The sequence below is a fragment of the Pelobates fuscus genome, chromosome 3 (assembly GCF_036172605.1).
Source record: "Pelobates fuscus isolate aPelFus1 chromosome 3, aPelFus1.pri, whole genome shotgun sequence".
In the NCBI taxonomy this organism is placed as follows: domain Eukaryota; kingdom Metazoa; phylum Chordata; class Amphibia; order Anura; family Pelobatidae; genus Pelobates; species Pelobates fuscus.
Window position 1 is genome coordinate 181,018,118 of NC_086319.1, and position 21,715 is coordinate 181,039,832.

Sequence of the window (21,715 nt, forward strand, 5' to 3'; positions counted from 1 at the left end):
GTATGTATAAGAAGAGCATTAATATTTCATCAAGGTTGTATGGAATGTCTTGGTAATTCATCTGAAATATACAGCAATGATGCCTGAGTATCAGGCTTGATTGTACAGGGAATTAATTGATGTTGCTTCACAAACTATAGACCAATTTAGCATTGATCGCTGTAATACAATCTAAAGCTCTGTGAAAGCCTGATTTGTTTTTCTTTCAATAAAGGACAAACCTGCAGTGACTTTAAAGTCCAATCCATTTGCAGTGTTGGGGCATATAATATGCGATGCTGATCATTATGTGATTATTCTAAAATGTAATTAATTGATTTCAGTTGCAACATTTTTAAATGTCTTTGCAATGTGTTTATGCTTAAAATGTAACACATTGATTGGCACTCATAATATAATCACATGCTTATTAAAATTGTATCAACATTGATCCCGGTAAATTGTACCATAGTGTTACTGCAAATTAGCACCTTCCCCAGAATTATGCAGCATAATTTGAAAAATAAATAAATATATCAACATTCAATTTGTTAGATTCTCTTGACTGTTTCTATGGCAACTACCAGCATACTCTGCCCTCATCAGAATGAATTAAATAAACTCAGGGGCTCATAGTGGTCAGGAGAAGGCAAGGGTTTTACACACACACACACACATACACACACCACACCCCCCCCCCCCAAAAAAAAAAACCCCCCAAAAAAAACAATAATGATATGGTGGGGGGAAATTGTGTTTGAAAACCCCTTCCACTTGAAGTCAGTGGATAGTCAATACAATGTTAATCGAATATCTGCACACTAGTCAAGCCATAAGACTTGCTTTCCCACAAAAATCACAAATATGATGTTACTACTGCAAAGGATTCTGGGGGGGGGTATGCAAATTAGTTTAAAAAAAATCTAATTTTTGCCTCATTCCATTTTAAACATGGATTCTTTTGAGTCTGTGTTTGCTGTATACAGCTTTTAAACACAACTTAGGAAAAGATGCTTCGCAAGTACTGCCAAGCCTTAATAGCAAGCCAACCTCATGCTGATGATTAACAATGAAACAGCTGTCCATGAGTGGTCACTGGCTTTGCATCTTTTCATAATTTGTGTTTCAAAACTGTTGCATACAGCAAATACAGACTCAAAGGAATTCATGTTTAAAATGGAATGAGGCAAAAAACTAATTTGCATATTCTCACCCAGAAACCTTTGCAGTAGTAACATCACGGCATATTTGTGATTTCTGTAGGAAAAGCAAGTCTTATGATTTGACTGGTGTGCAGATATTTGTTTAACATTGTATTGACTATACATATATTTGTACGCCAGGCTACACCATGACAGTTGGTAGAATGAAAGGTTAAAAATAAAGCACCTAATGGGGGATACATCACATGTCATCTTCAGTAAGCACTCTACAAGCTTGGCACTGTAACATGAAGTCTGCCCCAGTCATGGGATGCGACTGCAACTGACAGTGAAAAATTCTCATTTTCACAAGTAATGGGTAGAGGGTATCTTAACTAGGTCATGAACACAATTATGTACAAATAACTTGAAAATAAGTTTTTACCTATATCATTATATAGTAAAGATGTCACCCCTACAAAGGACAGCCACTAGTTCAGTTTAATTAAAAAGCAACTCCAGTAAATTATAAAATAAAGACAAAAATAACAACAATAGATCTGAATCCTTCAATAATAGAAAGACTGTTGTACCTTTAAAAATAAATAAATTATACTTTAATAGACATAAAACATATAGTGGCCACTTTATACAGCTAAAGCCGGTTGCCTAAATCATAACATTGTAAAACAAAGTATCACAATGTAATGATTGTAATAATAACTAATTAAAGCAACAAACCATAAAAAAAGAAGAAAAAAAAAGAAAAGTAGCAAGCACTACAGAAAATATACGCTGCAGGATAATCAATAGCTATGGGTGAATGAGAGCCAGGATGCAAACCTCTCAATTATGCGCCAATGTGAGAGAATCACTAGCGTCCTTGGCATGACAAAAAAGCTAACCAGGTCCCCTATGCATATTAAAGACTGGTGTGTTATAAGAGAAATATACTGTTATTGTTCCTAAGGGGTTAATTAATTGACTACCTTCCTGAGTTACTCTTTGGCAAGGTTGCCTGATCAACCATGTTTTTGGACGCATATCATTCCCTGTGCTATTTAGAATTCAAATGCTACTTAAGAAAAATCAGTTGATGACTGAGTATGGAATCCTGCATTATAAAGAGTATACATATTGCAGGACAGCACTGACCATCTGCATGAATAAGATATGGGTCCAGGAAATCATGGCGGGTCTGGCATGCCTGCTCATCAACATAATTTTGTGATATATCCAGGCAAAATGGTGCACCTTGCAAGACTTTACACCAGTGATGTCATTGATTTACTTTTGCTTACGTTCATGCAGCAACTTTAAAGGGACACTATAGTCACCAGAACAACTACAGATTATTGGATTTGTTCTGGTGAGTAGAATCATTACCTTCAGGCTTTTTGCTGTAAACACTGCTTGTTTCAGAGAAAATGCAGTGTTTGCATTACAGCCTAGGGATAACTTCACTGGCCACTCCTCAGATAGCTGTTAGAGATCCTTCCTGGGTCATGGCTGCCTAAAATGCATCCAAACATTCAGTGTCCCCTCCCTCTGCATGCAGACACTGAACTTTCCTCATAGAGATTCAATGATTCAATTTATCTCTATGAGGAGATGCTAATTGGCCAGGACTGTGTTTGAATCATGCTGGCTCTGCCCCTGATCTGCCTCCTTGTGAGTCTCAGCCAATCATATGGAGAAGCATTGTGATTGGATCAGGCTACCACTTCTGATGATGTCAGCAGACTGCTTGTTTTTATTTTAGGCAAACAGCATGCAGAATTACAGCTTCTGGCTTGAATACAGTAAGATGTTGCTATATTTATGGAGGCATGAGGGGCCCAGGGGGGCTAGATGGTGGTTTTAACACTATAGGGTCAGGAATACATGTTTGAGTTCCTGGCCCTTTAGTGATCCTTTAAAGGGACACTCCAGACCCCTAAACTACTTTAGCTTGCTGTCAATCAGAAACAGGTCCTGATACTTTCTGGTTTGGTTAGCTCAGTGGAGCTAGACTCAAGAGGCAGACAACAGCCCAGAGCACCTGCCTTGTAAAGACTTCTCATTAAGCTGCATTAGAACGTCAGTGATTGGACAGTCACAGAAAGTCTCTACTGGGAAGGAAAGTGAAGGCGTGCAAAGACTGCAGTCTAGACATGCCGTTTTTTCAAGCTATTTTCAGATAATGAAAAAAATGTATATTTAAAGTCATGCTTGGTTTTATTTTGGGTATATCTGCTAAATATGGATTATTTTGATATTTTATTTGGGAAATGTCCCTTTAATATAAAACGTTGGTTTCATTATAAAAAATATTTCATTTTACAAGTCAAAACTAGCGCAAAACTGGTGCAATTCTGCTGTATTAGAAATAACATTCCATTGGTTTCCACAGTGACTGCCCCGCAAGAATTGCCAAAGTGCCTTACTTTTGGCTTGCCTTATAAATAAGCCAAATGACTAATAAACTATACTAGGTGTTCACCACTGTGGCAGATTTATCCCATTACTAGTAGAAGGGAGAGAATCTCTACCAGAATCCTTGGATACCAAAGTTATTAAGATTTGTTCAACTCGTTGATGTTTAGGGTCAGAGAAAGCTATAATAGTCCACTGTTGTATCATAGCAAATCAGCAAGGAATAATGAATCTCAACAAACTGCCTTGCTCTAAGTCCTGTATTATGGAGATATAAATCTCTCTTGGAAATTGCAACAGAAACATTCCTACTGACTTGTTCTGTACTGGTACTCTGGATATATTTAGAGCTCTTTCAAGTATCTTTACTTAAATAATGTTGAAGGAAATCATGGTAAAATGTGAAATATAACACATACATTTAAATACATATGATTGCTTCCCTACAGTTCACAATGCATGATTAACAGATGTTAACAGTTATATTCCATCAGGAAGAAAATACTTATACATATTTGAGCGAACATTTATCCCAGGAGATATTATGTTAGCATAACTGAAAAGAAGTAAAGATTGTGAGTTGAGTTTTACTTAAAGGAATAGTAAGGGCACCCATCTCAATGCCATGCCCCCCACTCCAATTTTAGTCCTGCCGCTATATACATTGCAAGTACATCAATGTTTTCTTTGCAGGGTTAACCTGTCACTATCAGATGGTCTCACATATGCGCAGCAGCCTCCCAATGCCTCATATGAGAAAGCATTTGATTGGCTGAGATAATTGATCATCGATCAGTGCTCTGAAGGAGAAAAGGTAAGTAAGGCACTATAGCGTTGGTGTTAGAGGTCACTACTGCACGTTCTCAGCATTTATACTGAGCATGTGCTTACAGCTCCCATTGATTTTAGTGGGAGAAATAGCGTACTTAATGCCACACAGTAACTTGTGTTATTCCATTCCCACCGGTTTCACTGGGAACACTTGCAACAGAGATACATGCTTGTGTATTTACAAAAATGAGAGGTAACATTCTATGCGAGTGGCCATGACTATAGTTTATATCAGTGATTAACAGGGCTGGATGGACATGGATAGTGATGATTTATATGCATCACAGAAGCGCTTAGAGATATAGTAAACTCTCAGAACCAATGCTTATTTATGTTATACACACTTTTAAAAAATAATTCCAGCCTTGTATGAATTAATTCACTCTCCACTATATTAGATAGATCTGTTCATTAAAAAAGAAAGTCCAAATGGTGAATTATGTGCAATCAAATCTATAAACCATGCAGGACATAATCAAGAGGTTTTATTGCTGCTCAGGCAAACATTAACCCCTTAACCCCTTAAGGACCAAACTTCTGGAATAAAAGGGAATCATGACGTGTCAGGCACGTCATGTGTCCTTAAGGGGTTAAGGACACATGACATGTGTGACATGTCATGATTTCCTTTTATTTCAGAAGTTTGGTCCTTAAGGGGTTGAATGACCACTCCAGTCCCCTAAACAACTTGAGCTTGCAGAAAAGCGTTATGCCCTCTTTTTTTCTTTTTTCAAAAAGTGCAGATTTCAATAGAAATTGACACTTTTGTAAATTAAGCTGGTTACACCCCCGTGGCTTTCAAGCAGACAACTGGTCATTTTACTTCCTGGCTTGGTTAGTGCGGTGGAGCTAAACTCAAAAGGCAACAAGAAATGTGTGCCATTTTTAGATATACCTCCAATTAAAAAATGCATAATTAAATGCATGCCTGTTTTCATCAGTGATTTTTTATAATTTTGTATTTGGTTAGTGGAGTGTCCCTTTAAAAAGGATTGTTTAAATGGGCATTAGACCTGTGCAAAAATTAGTTTGAGCTAGTTCGTCTGAATCAAAATCCTTTTAATCCATGTCTCAACGAATTAACCTGTGGAGTCTTATTCAATGTATAAGACTCCACAGGTAAATCCTGAACAAATCAGTTAGTTTGGGTATGGATTAAAAGGTTTTCGATTTGGACAAACTGGCTCAAACAAATGTTTACTCAAGTCTTATGTGTATAGGGCTTTGGGATAGTGCTTAGTAAAAAAATAATAATTGTTGAGTAATTTGTATTTGAGCTGATGAATACTATAGCCATTGATGAGGGCTTATTTCTGTGTGTTATTAAGAAGGAGAAGAGTTGATCTAATCAACACTGACTCTAGTATGATTGTTGGTGCCAAACATGGCAGGATCAAAGAAACAGCCAATGTCATAGATTTTCATGCACAAGAATATCTAGGGTTTACAGAGAATGGGCAATGAACCATAAAAATCAAATAAGGGGTAGCCCTGTGAATAATGATAACAGAGTAAGGGAGACCAGAAGACAATAGCCAGACTTGTTAACTTTGATTTATATTGCAAACGATACAAACTGAAATGACTTTGAGATGCCACACTTGGAATTTGAACCCATTGCTGTTTTTCATCTTTACAAGATGGGATTTCTCTTCAAAGTAGCCACATGTGCCCTCTGTAGAAATTCTTTCTTTTGTTTCAGGTATTGTACCGGAGGATTGGAGGAAGGCAGATGTTGTTCCTATATTTAAAAAGGGCTCAAAATCCTTGCCTGGAAATTATAGAGCTGTGTGCTTAATTTATGTGACTAGAAAAATATTTAAAGGGCTATTAAGGGATAACATTCAGGAATTCATTGGGAAGAACTTTGTTATTAGCAATAATAAGCATGGTTTTATGAAACATACTAACCTAATTGCATTCTACGAAGAAGTAAGTAGAAATATAGATCAGGGTGTTGCAGTGGATGTGATCTACTTGGATTTTGCCAAGGCATTTGATACGGTTCCTCACAATAGGTTAGTCTTCAAACTAAAAGAAATTGGTCTAGATGAATATTCTTGTTCTTGGGTAGAACATTGGCTTAAGGATAGAGTACAACGAGTTGTCATTAGTGGTGAATTTTCAAGCTGGACAAAAATGATTAGTGGTGTCCCTCACGGTTCTGTTTTAGGACTGCTTCTATTTAACATATTTATAAATGATTTTGCAATAGGCATCGCAAGCCATGTTTTAGTGTTTGCAGATGACACAAAACTTTGTAAAGTTATAAAATGTGAGCAGGATATTGCCTTGCTGCAGAGGGATTTGGATGGATTGGGGGACTGGGCACTAAAATGGCAGATGAAATTTAAAGTAGAGAAATGCAAAGTTATGCACCTCGGGGTCAAGAATGCACAAGCAACTTGCACCCTAAATGGTAGTGAATTAGGGATAACCACACATGAGAAGGATTTGGGAATTGTTATAGACCTAAAATTAGGCAGCAATCATGCAATCAATCTGCAGTTGCTAAGGCCAGTAAGGTTTTGTCATGTATAAATAGGGGCATAAATTCTCGGGATGAAAATATATTTTGCCTCTTTATAAATCGCTGGTAAGACCACACTTTGAATATGCTGTGCAATTTTGGGCACCTGTTCTAAAGAAAGATATCATGACACTAGAAAAAGTGCAGAGACAAGCTACAAAATTGATAAAAGGAATGGAGCATTTTAGTTACGAAGAAAGGTAAACAAATTTAAATCTCTTTAGTTTGGAAAAACGGCACCTCAGAGGGGTCATGATAACATTATACAAATATATTCGGGGCCAGTACAAACCATAATCTGTAAATCTATTCATTCACATACGACACAAGGTCACATATTTAGGCTGAAAGAAAGGAGATTTAATCTAAGGCAAAGAAAACGTTTTTTTTTACAGTAAGAACTATAAGGATGTGGAATTCTCTACCTGAAGAGGTGGTTTTATCAGAGTGCATACAGATGTTTAAACAGTCCATAAATACTTCCAAAAACATAACATACAGCGATATAAGTTCTAATTAGTGGGGTAATAGCTGCTTGATCCAAGGAGATATCTGACTGCCATTTTGGGGTCAAGAAGGAATTATTTCCTAATTTGTTGCAAAATTGGAAGTGCTTCAGACTGGGTTTTTTGCCTTCTTTTGGATAAACAGCAAAAACATATGCGAGGAAGGCTGAACTTGATGGACGCAAGTCTCTTTTCAGCTATGTAACTATGAAGCCTGTAATGTTCTATGGTTTATAGCTTCTTGGGGTAAATGTGCCTAAAACGTGTGTGACTGACAAACACACACATCATTTTGACAGTCTGGTGATATTTTTAGAAAGCTTCATTCGCTGACATGATACAAGGGCTGGCAACATTGGGCCTGGGGGCACAAACAAATTTTTTGTTTTATTGCACAAAATTCACAGACCTCAGTGTGCATGGTCCTACTTACAAGGGGCATGCAATATAAATAGCTTTGACAGATATAGGCTTCTGGGGTTGAAAAGAACTGTAATCTCTATCCATATGACCTCCACGTTATGAAGGAACATTCACAGTCATCAGTGCATACTCTATTTCTGAACGACTCCATTGCCATGACAAAAAGCTTGCGTTCTGTATATTATTATCACTGTCTGATCTCATCCTGTGGTCACTGGAAAACAGCTCCATACTCGTAGTCTGTCAATCTGTTCTATCCCAGATACTGCAGCCCACCGAGAAATATTCCATTTGGTTAGTCCATGACTGGAGAGCATTGAAAACACAAGGCACCAACCCTTGAGTAAACCCACAGTGCTGGACTAGCAAAGGTGCTGCATAATTTCTGCCTGCTGCCGTACTCATGCAATACAGGCGGTCCTTGTTTTGCGACCTATCTGTTTTACAACGGCTCGCACTTACGACCAGCTCTCTCGCGGGGTGGTCAGTGCGAGTCGTTGTGGGAATTAGAGGGATATCCTGTTCTGCTGCATTCTTCTATGTTTGGGGATATTTCCCCGAACATTGACGAACGCAACAGAGCAGAAATCCCTCTAATCTATGTTCGGGGAAATTTAAGGGAATCCCTGCTCTTGTGCATTCGTCTATGTTCAGGGAAATGTCCCTGAACACAGACATGAGCACCAGAGCAGGGAATCCCTTAAATCTATGTTCAGGGAAATTTGGCCGAACATTGCAGAATGCAGCAGAGCAGGAAATCCGTTATTTCCTCATTTACCAACCAATTTGTTCTACGACCGGGTCGTAGGAACTGAACCCAGTCGGTAAATGAGGAGTGTCTGTACTAAGAAGACGTCCCAACTTACCTCCAGCTTTTTTGATATTCAGGAAACGGTATAAGCATTCCACCCATCAGCCCCTTGCTAGCCCTCCTATGCTATTGGCCTGGGGGGGCAAAACTGTGGTGATTTTATTTAAATCATTATTTATTAGAAGAAGCAGATGAGATTTACCAGCACACTCTTGTAATAATGTGAAGAGTGCTCTAAAATTATTATAATTGTCGTAATAATTAATTAATAATTCTTTGTTTTATGTTATCAGGCCATTTTTAATGCTTCCCCCTTTGATGGAATGGATACGGGTTGCTGTGGCTCACGCGGGGTATCGCCGGAGCTTTTCTGTGGATAGCGATGATGTCCGACAAGCTGCACGCCTTTTACTTCCTGGGGTGGACTGCGAGCCTCGCCAACTAAAGTATGTACTGTAATGAGTAAGGGATAGACAGTGTCTCAAGGAATAGTATTATTTGTCTGATCATTTTACGGATTTAGTTTTTCATTTGTAACTAATTACTTAATAATTTAATTACTTGACTTACCTAGATCTCAGCTCTGCCATGTAATGTGTCTGTATTTACAATGATCTATCTTTAATGCTGTCATAACCAGCTGTAAACTCATCTCAACTACTAGTGTAAGTCTTGGGTTTTCAGAGGGTGCAGTTTTGACCCATTATTCATGTTCTGTTTGAGTCTTGTCAACTGGAGTAGAGACAACACAGCCCTTGTTCCTGATCTCTGTTGGCACATGCTGTCACTGTGTTAAAGGTGGAGGGATATGAGGTCATATACCAGCAAACCTTGCTTGGAAAATAATTTCTTCCCAGAATAAGGAGATATGTGCAGCATGGTACACAGTTCCTTCTTTAAAAAACAGAAAGTACAGCCAAATGAGCCCTCCTTTCCCAACGCTCCTCCTTAACCCTGACATAGCTAAGAGGAAGGAGAAGAAAATTATGTATGTAAATGAGTGTGTGCACATGTATGTTTTATGTTTAATTAAGCAATTATAGGTGGTTAATTGTTATGTTTAGTTAGTAAAATATAGGATACTTTAATTGTTAAATTAGGAAATTGCTCAAGTATATATTAGGCCCAAATATTCAAGATGGAAAACAAAGAAGAGGGGAAAAAAAGTGTTTTTTAAAATGTGTAATCCGCAGTAGTTCTCTAGAAATTAATCAAGGATAGATCTATGCTGTTAATGTTATTAAAAAATATCAAATTATAATGTGTATAACACAAAGGGAACTATAGGAACGGGGATAAGTGCTGGTGTCCCTATTTTTAGAAATGGGTGAGATGAAACAAGTAATAGCAGATCACACTTAGGACGGGGCTGAATTACTATCTGCTCATTATAGTGGAATATAATAATAACATTTTATTGATAAAAAGTAGATGTATCCAACAGCAGCAATAATTCATAACATCCATGATGTGAGTAGTAGTAAATATGTCAATAATGTTTGCTTGAATAAATCTTGTGATTGGTCACAGGAATGTAATGCACACTTTCACTGCAGCTAATATGGGAATGTATTGTCCCAATGGTAAGTATGATAGCACGAGCAGTGTTTTGAAGTGGTCATTGTGCGTGGAGTATGAAACACTGCACATAAAAAGATATTTAACTCACCTACTGGAGGTGTAATTCCACCTTTGTCAGCGTCATTAGTAGGACAAGGGAACAAAAGTCTGCCTGGGGATGTGTCCTGTCATCATGAATAGCGAACATGCTCCTCAAACTTAGTATGTTAGTTTCATGTCCCACAGTATGTGTGTAGGGGCTGTAGGGTGTGTGTGTAGAAACTGTAGTATGGTGTATATGTGAGTATATGTACTGTGTTGGGGTAGGACAGGGGCTTTAGTGTGGGAAAGGGGCTCTTGTTTTGAACAGGGACTTCAGAATGTGAAGAGGGAAGGAATTAAATAATTTCAAAAAATAAATAAATTTGTGGCCACAGGTAAAAATATAGAGGAGGCACATGTAGATCTTTAATGGCCCAGTGGACAGAGTGCACCCTCCACAAGTTGCACACCATTTCAATTTTTTTTTGAGCTCCAGCCCTACTGAATATGAGAGCATTGCTGTGGTAAATTCAGTGACCAGAACTTGTGTGAGCAATGCACTTGGTCTGCAACCAGCGGAGGTACAGGCCAGATGGCCATGTCTGCAATAAGCAATTGAGTTACATCTGTGATCTCACAGTCAGGATGCAATAGAAATCCTTATAAGAACTGGTGCTCAGTTAGCATCATCCCTCCATGGTCCAGATGGTGAGATTATTTGATCTCCTGTCCGCCCCAGCCCTTGACAACCATTATCCACCAGTCATTTCCACAACAGACAGTCCAGAAACGAGAGTTCTGGGCTGGCTAATGCCAATTCTAAGATTATTTATTTGCACAGACACTCATTTGTTGGCTAAGAGCACTCAGCTAACACTCTCAACAAATTATTGAGTGGCACGATCAGCATCCAGCTTCTGCAGCTCTGCAGAATAGCTTGCTCTGTTAAGGGTGAATTTGTCCAGGACACTCCTAGTATCATAACCAATACAGTAAACCTATAAGATGTTTGTCGTTAGCCACTCTTTACTATAGTAGAGCTCCTCATCCACTCATCGAGGCTGCACACAAGGACGGAAGAGCTTGAAAACAGTAGGCCCTGTTCCCTTCAGTCTTGCACAACAAAGATATACAAGAACAAATACAAAAAAAACACAAGTAAAAGAGGCTTAATCTGTAAGAATATACAAAGAAAAGTATACTGTAACATCTTTAAGACGATAATCCCCCATCACAGTATAAAGAGCACTCACAAGATATGGGTCAAGAATTTGTGTGAAAGATGCCCCCCTGGATAGTAATAAGGGCCTGTAGCAATCCTCCTTCTGGAAGCTGGATGTCTGGAACACAATAATGCACTCACGTTTATTTATACAGATAAAAAATGGGTAATAAGATAGATGCCCCTCGGTGCTTAAGTTCCTATTTGTTTCATCCGTAATAAAGGACTTCTTCAGGGTTCTTCGTGTTCACAGAAATTAAAAACTCTAACCAACAAAAAAATAAATTAATTAAATAACTGACAAACAGCAGGCACTGTAGGATTTTGCTGGCCTTTTGGGCTCACAGGTACCCTTTCGGGTGCAATATCTGCACCCAAGTAGCTTCTGAATTGCTTCTTTCATCTGCTCTACCTGAATATTACACCCAAGTAGCTACTGAATTGCTTCTTTCATCTGCTCTACCTGAATATTACAGTTTGTGTGAAATCCATAGCTTGGTAAATAACACCTGTTGCTCCTGGCAACTAAAATATAGTCATTTATAAACAACACAAATGCTGTTTATTTCCATAACAGCAATCAGATTCCTACATGAATCATTGAACTAGTATTATTAATAATGGTCATTTGTTTTAAATTTCTTGTGTTGTATTCATCATTAAAATTAAGTTTAACCTGCTTTGCTTAGCATGATAATGTGTCTGAACTTTCTTAAGGCATGTATTGTATTCTGTGGTAAAACATCACATAATATCCTCCATAATAATCTAAAACAAATTATACAATGCGTCATACAAATTCTCAAATTATTATCATTTTTATTGGCCTTACATAGCATTACCAAATTATACAGCTCTTTACAGTTATGCAGTGGGCATATATGTAATGAGATGAAGAAGCTCATGCTCAACACACTTACAAAAGCTCACTTGAGGCACACACAAATTGACAAAAACTTTCATACTGACTAGCTCTCTACCGACCTCTTATAGTGCCCACTCAACTTTTAAGAGTTGAGTTTGCTAATTGTTAAGTCTGTAAATACTCTTTACATTTTCACCTGGTTTATAACTTTTTCTCTGTAAAGCACACACAATATCGAGCTCTCTTGTTCCCCTGGCACCTCGCATTACAACCTCTTCTTCATCACTTTCTGTCCTCTTTGTAAGGGTCAATCCAATCTACTTTCTTATGAAGAACTTTGCAACTGAGCAATAACTGAGCACAAAATATTTTACCCGTTTAGACGTCCTGGAATTATATTCTTCAAGCCATGCCTATAACAACTAATGGCATTTAAATGTTAGTTTATGGATGTTTAAATATCATTGGAATGTTATTGTTGTTTTTGTACATTCATGGACAGCTGAAAATAATAAAACTCTCCGGACAACCTGTTTTTTTTTATTATTATTCCAACCACCCCTTTAGTACTTTTAACCCAGCTATGCTTTATACTGTTTGAGGTATCATGGTGAAACATGGGTATTACAAGACTGATAATGCACTGCTTGTTATTCATCAAATGTCTCCAAATGTCTTCTCCAGAAACGGAGCTTCCTCTGTACAATGTGTTAAAAAATTTAGTGTTTGGACCCTAAATGCATGCTAAACATAATATTTTACACAAATCCATGTTTTACCTAATCCTTACAAAAAAATTTAAGTTGTTTCAAAAAAGTGAATGTCCATAATAATGTTCGATAGTTGATAGTCATCAGAGTTTTCATGTATTTTTTTTTTTTTCAGGGCCGATGATTGTTTCTGTGCATCTAGAAAACTGGACGCAGTGGCTACCGAAGCAAAGTTTAAGCAAGATCTTGGCTTTAGAATGCTCAACTGCGGCAGGACAGACTTAGTGAAACAAGCTGTCATGCTGCTTGGTCCCGATGGGATTAACAGCATGAGTGAACAGGTAATCATGTTTCACATTGTGAACTAGAATAACCTATTTATTCACACTGGGGGATTGGTAAAATGCAGTGGTACTGAAACATTCTAAAAGTGGAGCAATCACCATGGAGACCAGAAGAATATTCTTGTCTCAGAGTTGCTCTTTATAAATAACCCTGTAGATTTCCTGCAGGTTTTCAGGTAATACTTAAAATGGGAGAAACCTCAATGTATCCTTTCTGATAAAAGATTTTGTTAATAAATGAATACATTTTCTTTGGAGCCAAGAGTACCACCAGAGAAGGCTTAAGATCCCTCAGAGTGTAACGGTTTTGGGTGAATGGGCTCAGAATGCACAGAGAGAGAGCAAGGAACTTTAAGAGAACATCTCTGAAATTTAGTATGTGTTAAGCAGGCAGGATAAGGTCAAAGCCAGACAACAAAGGTTCAGGATCAGAAAACAGGTTTGAAGTCTTTAGGCAGTGCAGACTGACCTCCAGGGGCTCACAAGACATCTGAGCAATGAGCCTTGGGTGAACTGAGTTTAAATAGGGGAATGAAGCCCTCCCATTGGGAGAGGTCTATGGGTCTATATATGTGTGAATGGCCTCCCTGTGATTTGTAGACCTTCACATCCCCTTCATGGGTGGGATGCTATACTGGATCTCCCTCCGATCCTGTTCCACACGCTGTTCCTCCGAGGTCTGAGCAGAGTCTCCTAGGACTCTGACACTCAGAGGGGAAGCTGAAGCAGTGTGGGGAATATTGGGCTGGATCTAATGCAGGGTGTTACATGTCGCACCTCTCACACCCTGCAGGCCGTGACCCACGTGGAGTCTTTTGCCTCACCCAGTGCACCGTGACATAGAGCCCTAGACAGGTTGCCGATTTGGCCCTTTTCATTCTTCACATAGGGATGGTGAATAGGGCCAAGCAAATTTATGGTTCCAGTGTACCAGTCTAACACCTAAGACTTAAGCAGCCCCCAAGGTCACCTTATGGTTAATCTTGTCCTTACCTTTTTTTAAATTGTAATACTGCCACATTTACATCCACTGCTTGTGTCGTTGCTATGGACGTAACAGCAACTCTGGATATCAAAACAGGCAATATCTGCCATATCTACCATTACAAAAGCTATACCAAAATCTAAAAATATATTCAGATAGAGAATTTATTTATTTATTATTATTGCCATTTATATAGCGCCAACAGATTCCGTAGCGCTTTACAATATTATGAGAGGGGGATTTAACTATAAATAGGACAGTTACAAATAAACTTACAGGAACAATAGGTTGAAGAGGACCCTGCTCAAACGAGCTTACATTCTATAGGAGGTGGGGTGTAAAACACATTAGGACAGGAATTTACAATCAAATAAGGTGGGCTGCCCTTTTGGAGAGGGCAAGAGACAGGTGTGTGAGGTAAGGGTTAGTCTTGGAGGCCATAAGCTTTCCTAAAGAGATGGGTTTTAAGGCACTTCTTAAAAGATGCAAGACTAGGGGAGAGTCTGATGGCGGTAGGCAGGCTATTGGTTGGAAGGTGGTGCTCTTGCAAGTTTACAGTCCATGACAGCAACATATAACTTTTTCTTATGAAGAGTGTCATACACTTCTTCTAGTACGGCTCCTTGTGAATTGTTCATGAATGTTTAGTGAACGTGCGATGATAATTTAAACACGTATCCAAAAAGTGAAACAAGGTATCTGGAGTGTCAGAAACATATCTTCGGTTAATGAGAGATAAAATAGTTCACCTTAGCCAGTTTGAATTTGAGTTTGAGAGAAAGGTAGTCAGTTATAATGATAGCCGAGTCTGAGAAGATCTGTCCCATATATCCAAAGTCCTGGTCAACTGACAAGACAGGCTTACATACCATTCTTTTATGTCAGTTCCCGACACCCTGTATTTAAAGGTATAACACTGAATTTGTTTATTTAAAGAAACAGATCCAAACCCATGATCCCTAACATAAATGCATTATTTGTAGATCAATTCATATGAGACTGCATGCACTATATAGAATGGACCTATACCCCCAGTGTCACCAGATAGGAGGGTTGAATCTCTATATATAAATCTGATAGCAAAGAAAAGTCTGGAAACAGGACATTTTAGCCATTAAAAAAACTTTATTAAGGATTACTGTTTTGGGTTTCACTGGAGCCTTTCTCAAATTTGAGAAAGGCTCTAGTTTGAGCTGAAATGATTCTAAACAATGATACTATTTAAATAAAGCCTGTTAACAGCTTAAACCATATGTGTCCGCACTTTTCATGGATATGCAAACCCCTAATCCCTGATAGTCCCCCTTTAATGAGATATATGGAGAGCCACGTCCATTATGGAAAGAGCAGATGGCCACCTAGGCGAGTATTTACTGATAGGAGCAAAGGTATGAAACAAAGCATCCTTGTGGAGGCCTTCATAAATTCCATTTTAATTATATGATGATGGGATGGAAAGCCAGCATATTGCTTTTTAAAGTGAAACAAATAAAGAAAACCAATGTCTGAGGAAGGTGAACTGCAGATATGTGAAGACGATAGCTGCATTGTATGTACATGGGAGTCAAGTCATCAGGTTGAAGTCACATCCTGATACTTACACTTGAGTGGGAAAAGGGTACCTGTTCTATGACCCCCTATATTCAAGCCACGGATCTTGGAGCAGACTGCAAAGAAATACATTCATTATTAAGGAAACTGTTTTTTTCTGTTCTCAATTAAGTTATAAAGTAATTATTGTCAGTTGCCTCATGATGTTTTTTCCTTATATACATAATAAAATATATTCTAATTTCAGTTAAATTACTTATTTCCTGACATTTTCCTTATGTGAGTTTTTTGTATTTAATAATAGAGTCACAATTTCATTGTTCCATAATTTGCCATTGCAATTGTAACAAATTAATGAACTGATAATAGGTTTAAATATGGAACAAATGGCAATTAAAACCATAAATAATTAGTGAACATAGACTATTTTTTTAAAACATCACACACATTAATTATCAATATGTGGAATGTTACAGTCCTTAACAATAATCTTGGAAATGTTTTTCTGTTTATTTTGTCATCCCACTGAGATCATTGCTGCCTAAACCTTTATAATAGAATTGGTAGTCATGTTTTCCGTTAAACAAAATTTAATATAGAGGATATGTAGATGGCTTCATACATAGAAATGCGAATCAAAGGAATTCAACATGTGTTCCATGAAAACAGTATTACTGCAGATCAGGATAGTTAAAGCATGATTGAAAGAAAAATAAAGTTTTGTCAAAACACTGCATTGTCCATAATTGGGGCCTTTGTTTTGTTGAACCTAAATAAGTCACTGACCACGTGGTTCCTTTTGTCTACCGTAGTCATAGAAAAACCTATGCGATGTATCTAGTCATGTGATGACCTGAGATAGCAGACTGTCTATAGATAGTCCATTGGATCAAATTATGTTACATTATCATATTTAAAATATTTAAATGTCAGTGATAATCCCAGCTTAACGCCAGTGTACATATTTCACACTCTGACCCTTTACCGATTTGAAATAAGGAAAATGAAGGCCGTAGAAAAATACAATATGGCATCATTCTGTCCCTCCTTTCTCTCTCCACAACATTAGCTCCTCCTTCAAACTGATTATCTCATTAATATAGAAATTGGATGGATGGATTGCCAAGAAATAAAAAATCGAGAGAGATATAGCAATACACACATGACCGATAACTGTAAAGATGTGCTGTATTTAAAACATTATAGTAAATAATCAGTTGTGTGTTATATATTTTGATCGTTTGTCTTTTCTGAATGTCTAGGGAATGACCCCACTGATGTACGCCTGCGTACGAGGTGATGAAGCTATGGTCCAAATGTTGCTGGATGCTGGAGCAGAGCTGAATGTTGAGGTAAGAAAATAAATATACATGCTTCAAGGCTGTCCTGTGGATATCATTATTTATTTCTGTCTCAAGGATGTCCCAAATTAGTAGATTTCACAGTGTTTACTTCACAGATAGATAGATATATATTATATATTTGTTTGTTTAACTAGGTCCCAACCACAGCACATAAATATCCTTCTGTCCATCCGGAGACTCGTCACTGGACTGCTCTGACATTTGCTGTTCTCCAAGGACATATTCCAGTTGTGCAGGTAATTATTATAGTAGTATATTGCATATTACAATATTGTGTCAGTATACAACCCTCTGAAAAATAAATGTATTTTACTACTTAAAGCCATGCATCTTCTTAAAATAATTTAAAAAATAAAAGATAATTTAGCCACCTTTTAAACATGTTTGCTTCATGTCACCATTGGTTTGATGTGTCTTTGGTTGGCTAGGATTTTCAAATAAAAAAGAAGAATTTTTTTTAACAACCATCCAAGTCTAATTCCAGTGATTATAGTGATAAATGCCAAAAAAACAACCTGGGTTTTCAGTAATTTTTTTTTTTATGGATGATTGTGCATTGTATTCCCTCTTTAATTATGAGCTAATTAGGATTGTCCTTATCATTTGCAGAACTTGTCTAAACCATCTATGTATTTAAAAATACATTACTGCCCAGGGACACCTCCAGTGGCAGTCACTCAGACGGCCACTAGAGATACATCCTGGGTAAGTGCTGCATAATGTGCAGCACTCAAATTCAGCGTCTGAACTTTCCTCATAGAGTTGGATTGATTCCATGCATCTCTAGGAGGAGAAGCTGATGGCCAATATTGTGTTTGGCTCTGTCCCCTACATGTCTCCATGGCTGAAATCATCAGAATTGAATTTCCTATGGGAAAGCATTGGATTGGCTGAGATCTCCAATTCTGATGATATAAGCCAAGGAGGCAGATTGGGGGCAGGGCCAACACCGGCAGACCCGTGCAGCTCTGGAATAAAAGTACGTTTTAACCCTTTTAATGGGGGCAAGGGAGGCCTCTCCACCTAAATAGTGTTTTTAACACTATATGGTCAGGAATACATGTTTTTATTCCTGACAATTTAGTGTTCCTTTAACTAGGACCTAGCAATAAGACAGAATCTCTTAGTAGAGCCAAAAGCTGAGCCAACTGATATAGCAGGGGTAATATAGAATAGTGGGCCATGAGGATGTTTTTAAAGTACATTGGTGGCAATTCTATCTATATTATCAAACCTTTTATTGGTAATTGCATATATTAAGTCATATATATATATACATATATATATATATATATACATATATATATATATATATATATATATATATGTATATATATATATATATATACATATATATATATATATATATATATATATATATGTATATATATATATATATATATACATATATATATATATATATATATATATATATATATGTATATAAAGGGAAAAATCTGCAATAATCTTCACTTCTTATGGGTACTAAGTGTTCACTTCCTATGGGTGTTGAGTTTCTGTGCTGATTCCTCTATGTGTAGTACTTTCTTTTTTATAAGAAAAAGGTCTTTGTAAATCCCACCATCCCTTGTAATTTAGCTGAAAATGTTAAAGTAGTCGTTTATATAATTGAAGTGCAGTTTTGGAACAAAGTGTATCTTTATTATTTTCCACAGCTACTTCTGGATGCTGGAGCAAATGTGGAAGGGTCTTTAGAATCAGGAGAAGAAAACTATTCTGAAACACCGTTACAATTGGCAGCAGCTGCAGGTAACTAATATAGAAATATTTCACCTTACTTTAAATGTTGCGATATAGATAAATATAAATACTGTCCCCAATAAAAAATCATGACAAATGGAGCAAATGGTAAATACATATTTATTTATTGTTTTTTTTATTTGTTTTTATTTATTGTTTTTTAATGTGAAACTGTGAACAGTTTATTTTTCTCATGGAAATACTTCACTATATACACTAGTAAAATATTAGTTTTAAAGGATCACTAAAGGGTCATGAACACAAACATGTATTCCTGACCCTATAGTGTTAAAACCACCATCTAGCCCCCCTGGACCCCTCATCCCTCCATAAACATAGCAAAATCTTACTGTATTCAAGCCTGAAGATGTAGATCTGCATGCTGTTTGCCTCAGAAAAAAAAAGCTGTCTGCTGACATCATCAGAAGTGGTAGCCAGATCCAATCACAATGCTTCTCCATAGGATTGGCTGAGACTGACAAAGAGGCAGATCAGGGGCAGAGCCAGCATGATTCAAACACAGCCCTGGCCAATCAGCATCTCCTCATAGAGATACATTGAATCAATGAATCTCTATTAGGAAAGTTCAGTGTCTGCATGCAGAGGGAGACTGAATGTTTGGATGCATTTTAGGCAGCCATGACCCAGGAAGGATCTCTAACAGCTATCTGAGGAGTGGCCAGTGAAGTTATCACTAGACTGTAATGTAAACACTGCATTTTCTCTGAAAAGACAGTGTTTACAGCAAAAGGCCTGAAGGTAATGATTCTACTCACCAGAACAAATTCAATAAGCTGTAGTTGTTCTGTTGACTATAGTGCCCCTTTAAATATGTAAATGTGCCAGATCTTAAAAGTTGTATATTTTAAAAATCACTGTGAGTTTATCTTCAAGCTTAAACCTTAAGCTTAGCCTCCCAAAATAAAGGGAAAGAACAATATAATAGAGAAAATTTTACATGCAAAATAAATCTAAAATTATATATCATCCTTACAAATAAATGTGTCAAACAATATGAAATCCAAGTAAACATCTATACAGGTATTTGGGTATTTGGATCTGGTTGAAATCAAAATAATACCTGTTCCAAGAAGTGTTGTGAACAAATAGCACATTTTCTAAAATTGAAAGTGATCCTTTCAGTCATATGTTTGCATGATAAATGCGTTGAAATGTCTAAACAGAACCTGGGAATAAAAGGGTCACAACTCAAAACCTGGGTTTCACAGTTCTAAGGCAGTGATGTTACAAATCCTCAACAAGTTCTTTCTAAATATTAATGGGCAGATCCACTGAGCTATGCAACCAGGTATTAACAGGACTGGTTGTCTCATTGACAGCTGTGGGGGTTTCTCTGGAAATCTGAACTTTTTGTAAAATAATAAAAGAGGACACGCTCTTCACACATAAGTACAAGCACAGTGGTGTAGGTGTTTGGAGTGCTCCTTAACCTATGCAATTAGTTTATGAATTATAAATGTTTTCAATATATTGTAATGTTGCACTTTTAAACCTAAGTACATTTTTAACTGAGGGCCTTTAAATGCACTCCTGACTTTAATGAATAGATTTGAGGACAAATATATTGATTAGATGGAAGGAATAACATATTAAACTGTTAAAGGTCTGTTTACTAAGTGGTGTACGTAGTCATGCGTCTGCTGAATTAAATGACACCTGGGAGTCAGTTTAAAGATCTGTGATACTTAGTTCTTGCTTAAGTGCTAATAAAGCACACCACTAGGGAAGTGTCAGGTGAAATCCTTTCAATTACAGTCAGTATAAATACCGTTGTGCTCAAAAGTTTGCAAACGCAATAACACATTTAACCCATTCCGCACCACAGTGGGGAGCTGCGAGGGAGGGCAGCGCTAGAGGGAGTTATATTGTCATAAAAACAACTTTGTTTTCCTGGCACTATATTTTCCCTTTAAGTGTTCCTTTAATGTACATGTTCATACAGTTGTGTTCAAAAGCTTGCATACCCTTGGAGAATTGGTAATATATGTACCATTTTTAAAGAAAACACGAGTGAGCAGACAAAACATATTTCTTTTACTTCTTATGGGATTCATATTCAACTGTAGGTTATAACAGAATGGCACAATTTTAAAAGAAAACATGGCAACAAAGAAAAATATGAAATTACCCCTGTTCAAAAGTCTGCATATGCTTTGTTCCATGCAGTCTTTTGTAATAGTTGTCTGAGGCCCCTAATTCTTGCAGGTGGTATAGCTGCCACTTCATCTTGGTAAAATGCCTCCAGGTCATGCAAAGTCTTTGGTCGTCTTGCATGAACCGCACGTTTGAGATCTCCCCAGAGTGACACGATGATATTAAGGTCAGGTCACTCCAGAACCTTCACCTGGCCACTCCAGAACCTTCACCTTTTTCTGCTGTAACCACTGGAGGGTCAACTCGGCTTTTTGCTTATGGTCATTGTCATGCTGGAATATCCAAGAGTGTCCCATGCGTAACCTTCATGCAGAAGAATGCAATTTTTCTGATAAAAAATTGCATTCTTCTGCACAAATAATAATATGTCAGTGTTTTCTGATAACATGCTGCATTTTGCCATCAATTTGCACAAGATTCCCTGTGCCTTTGGAGCTCACTCCCCCTGCCCCCCCCCCAAAAAAAAACTTCAGTAAGCCAGCACCATGCTTCACAGTGG

The 21,715-nt window shown here is 37.5% G+C and overlaps 1 protein-coding gene across 1 annotated transcript in view; it reads left to right on the forward strand.

Moving 5' to 3' along the window:
• The window catches only part of ABTB3 (ankyrin repeat and BTB domain containing 3), a 257,031-nt gene that overhangs the window by 194,875 nt on the left and 40,441 nt on the right, over positions 1–21,715 (forward strand). Inside the window, exons 4-8 of the mRNA XM_063447789.1 lie at positions 8,931–9,083; positions 13,212–13,377; positions 17,179–17,268; positions 17,415–17,516; positions 18,957–19,050. Coding sequence (XP_063303859.1) covers positions 8,931–9,083; positions 13,212–13,377; positions 17,179–17,268; positions 17,415–17,516; positions 18,957–19,050 — 605 coding nt within the window. The remainder of the gene's footprint in view (positions 1–8,930; positions 9,084–13,211; positions 13,378–17,178; positions 17,269–17,414; positions 17,517–18,956; positions 19,051–21,715) is intronic.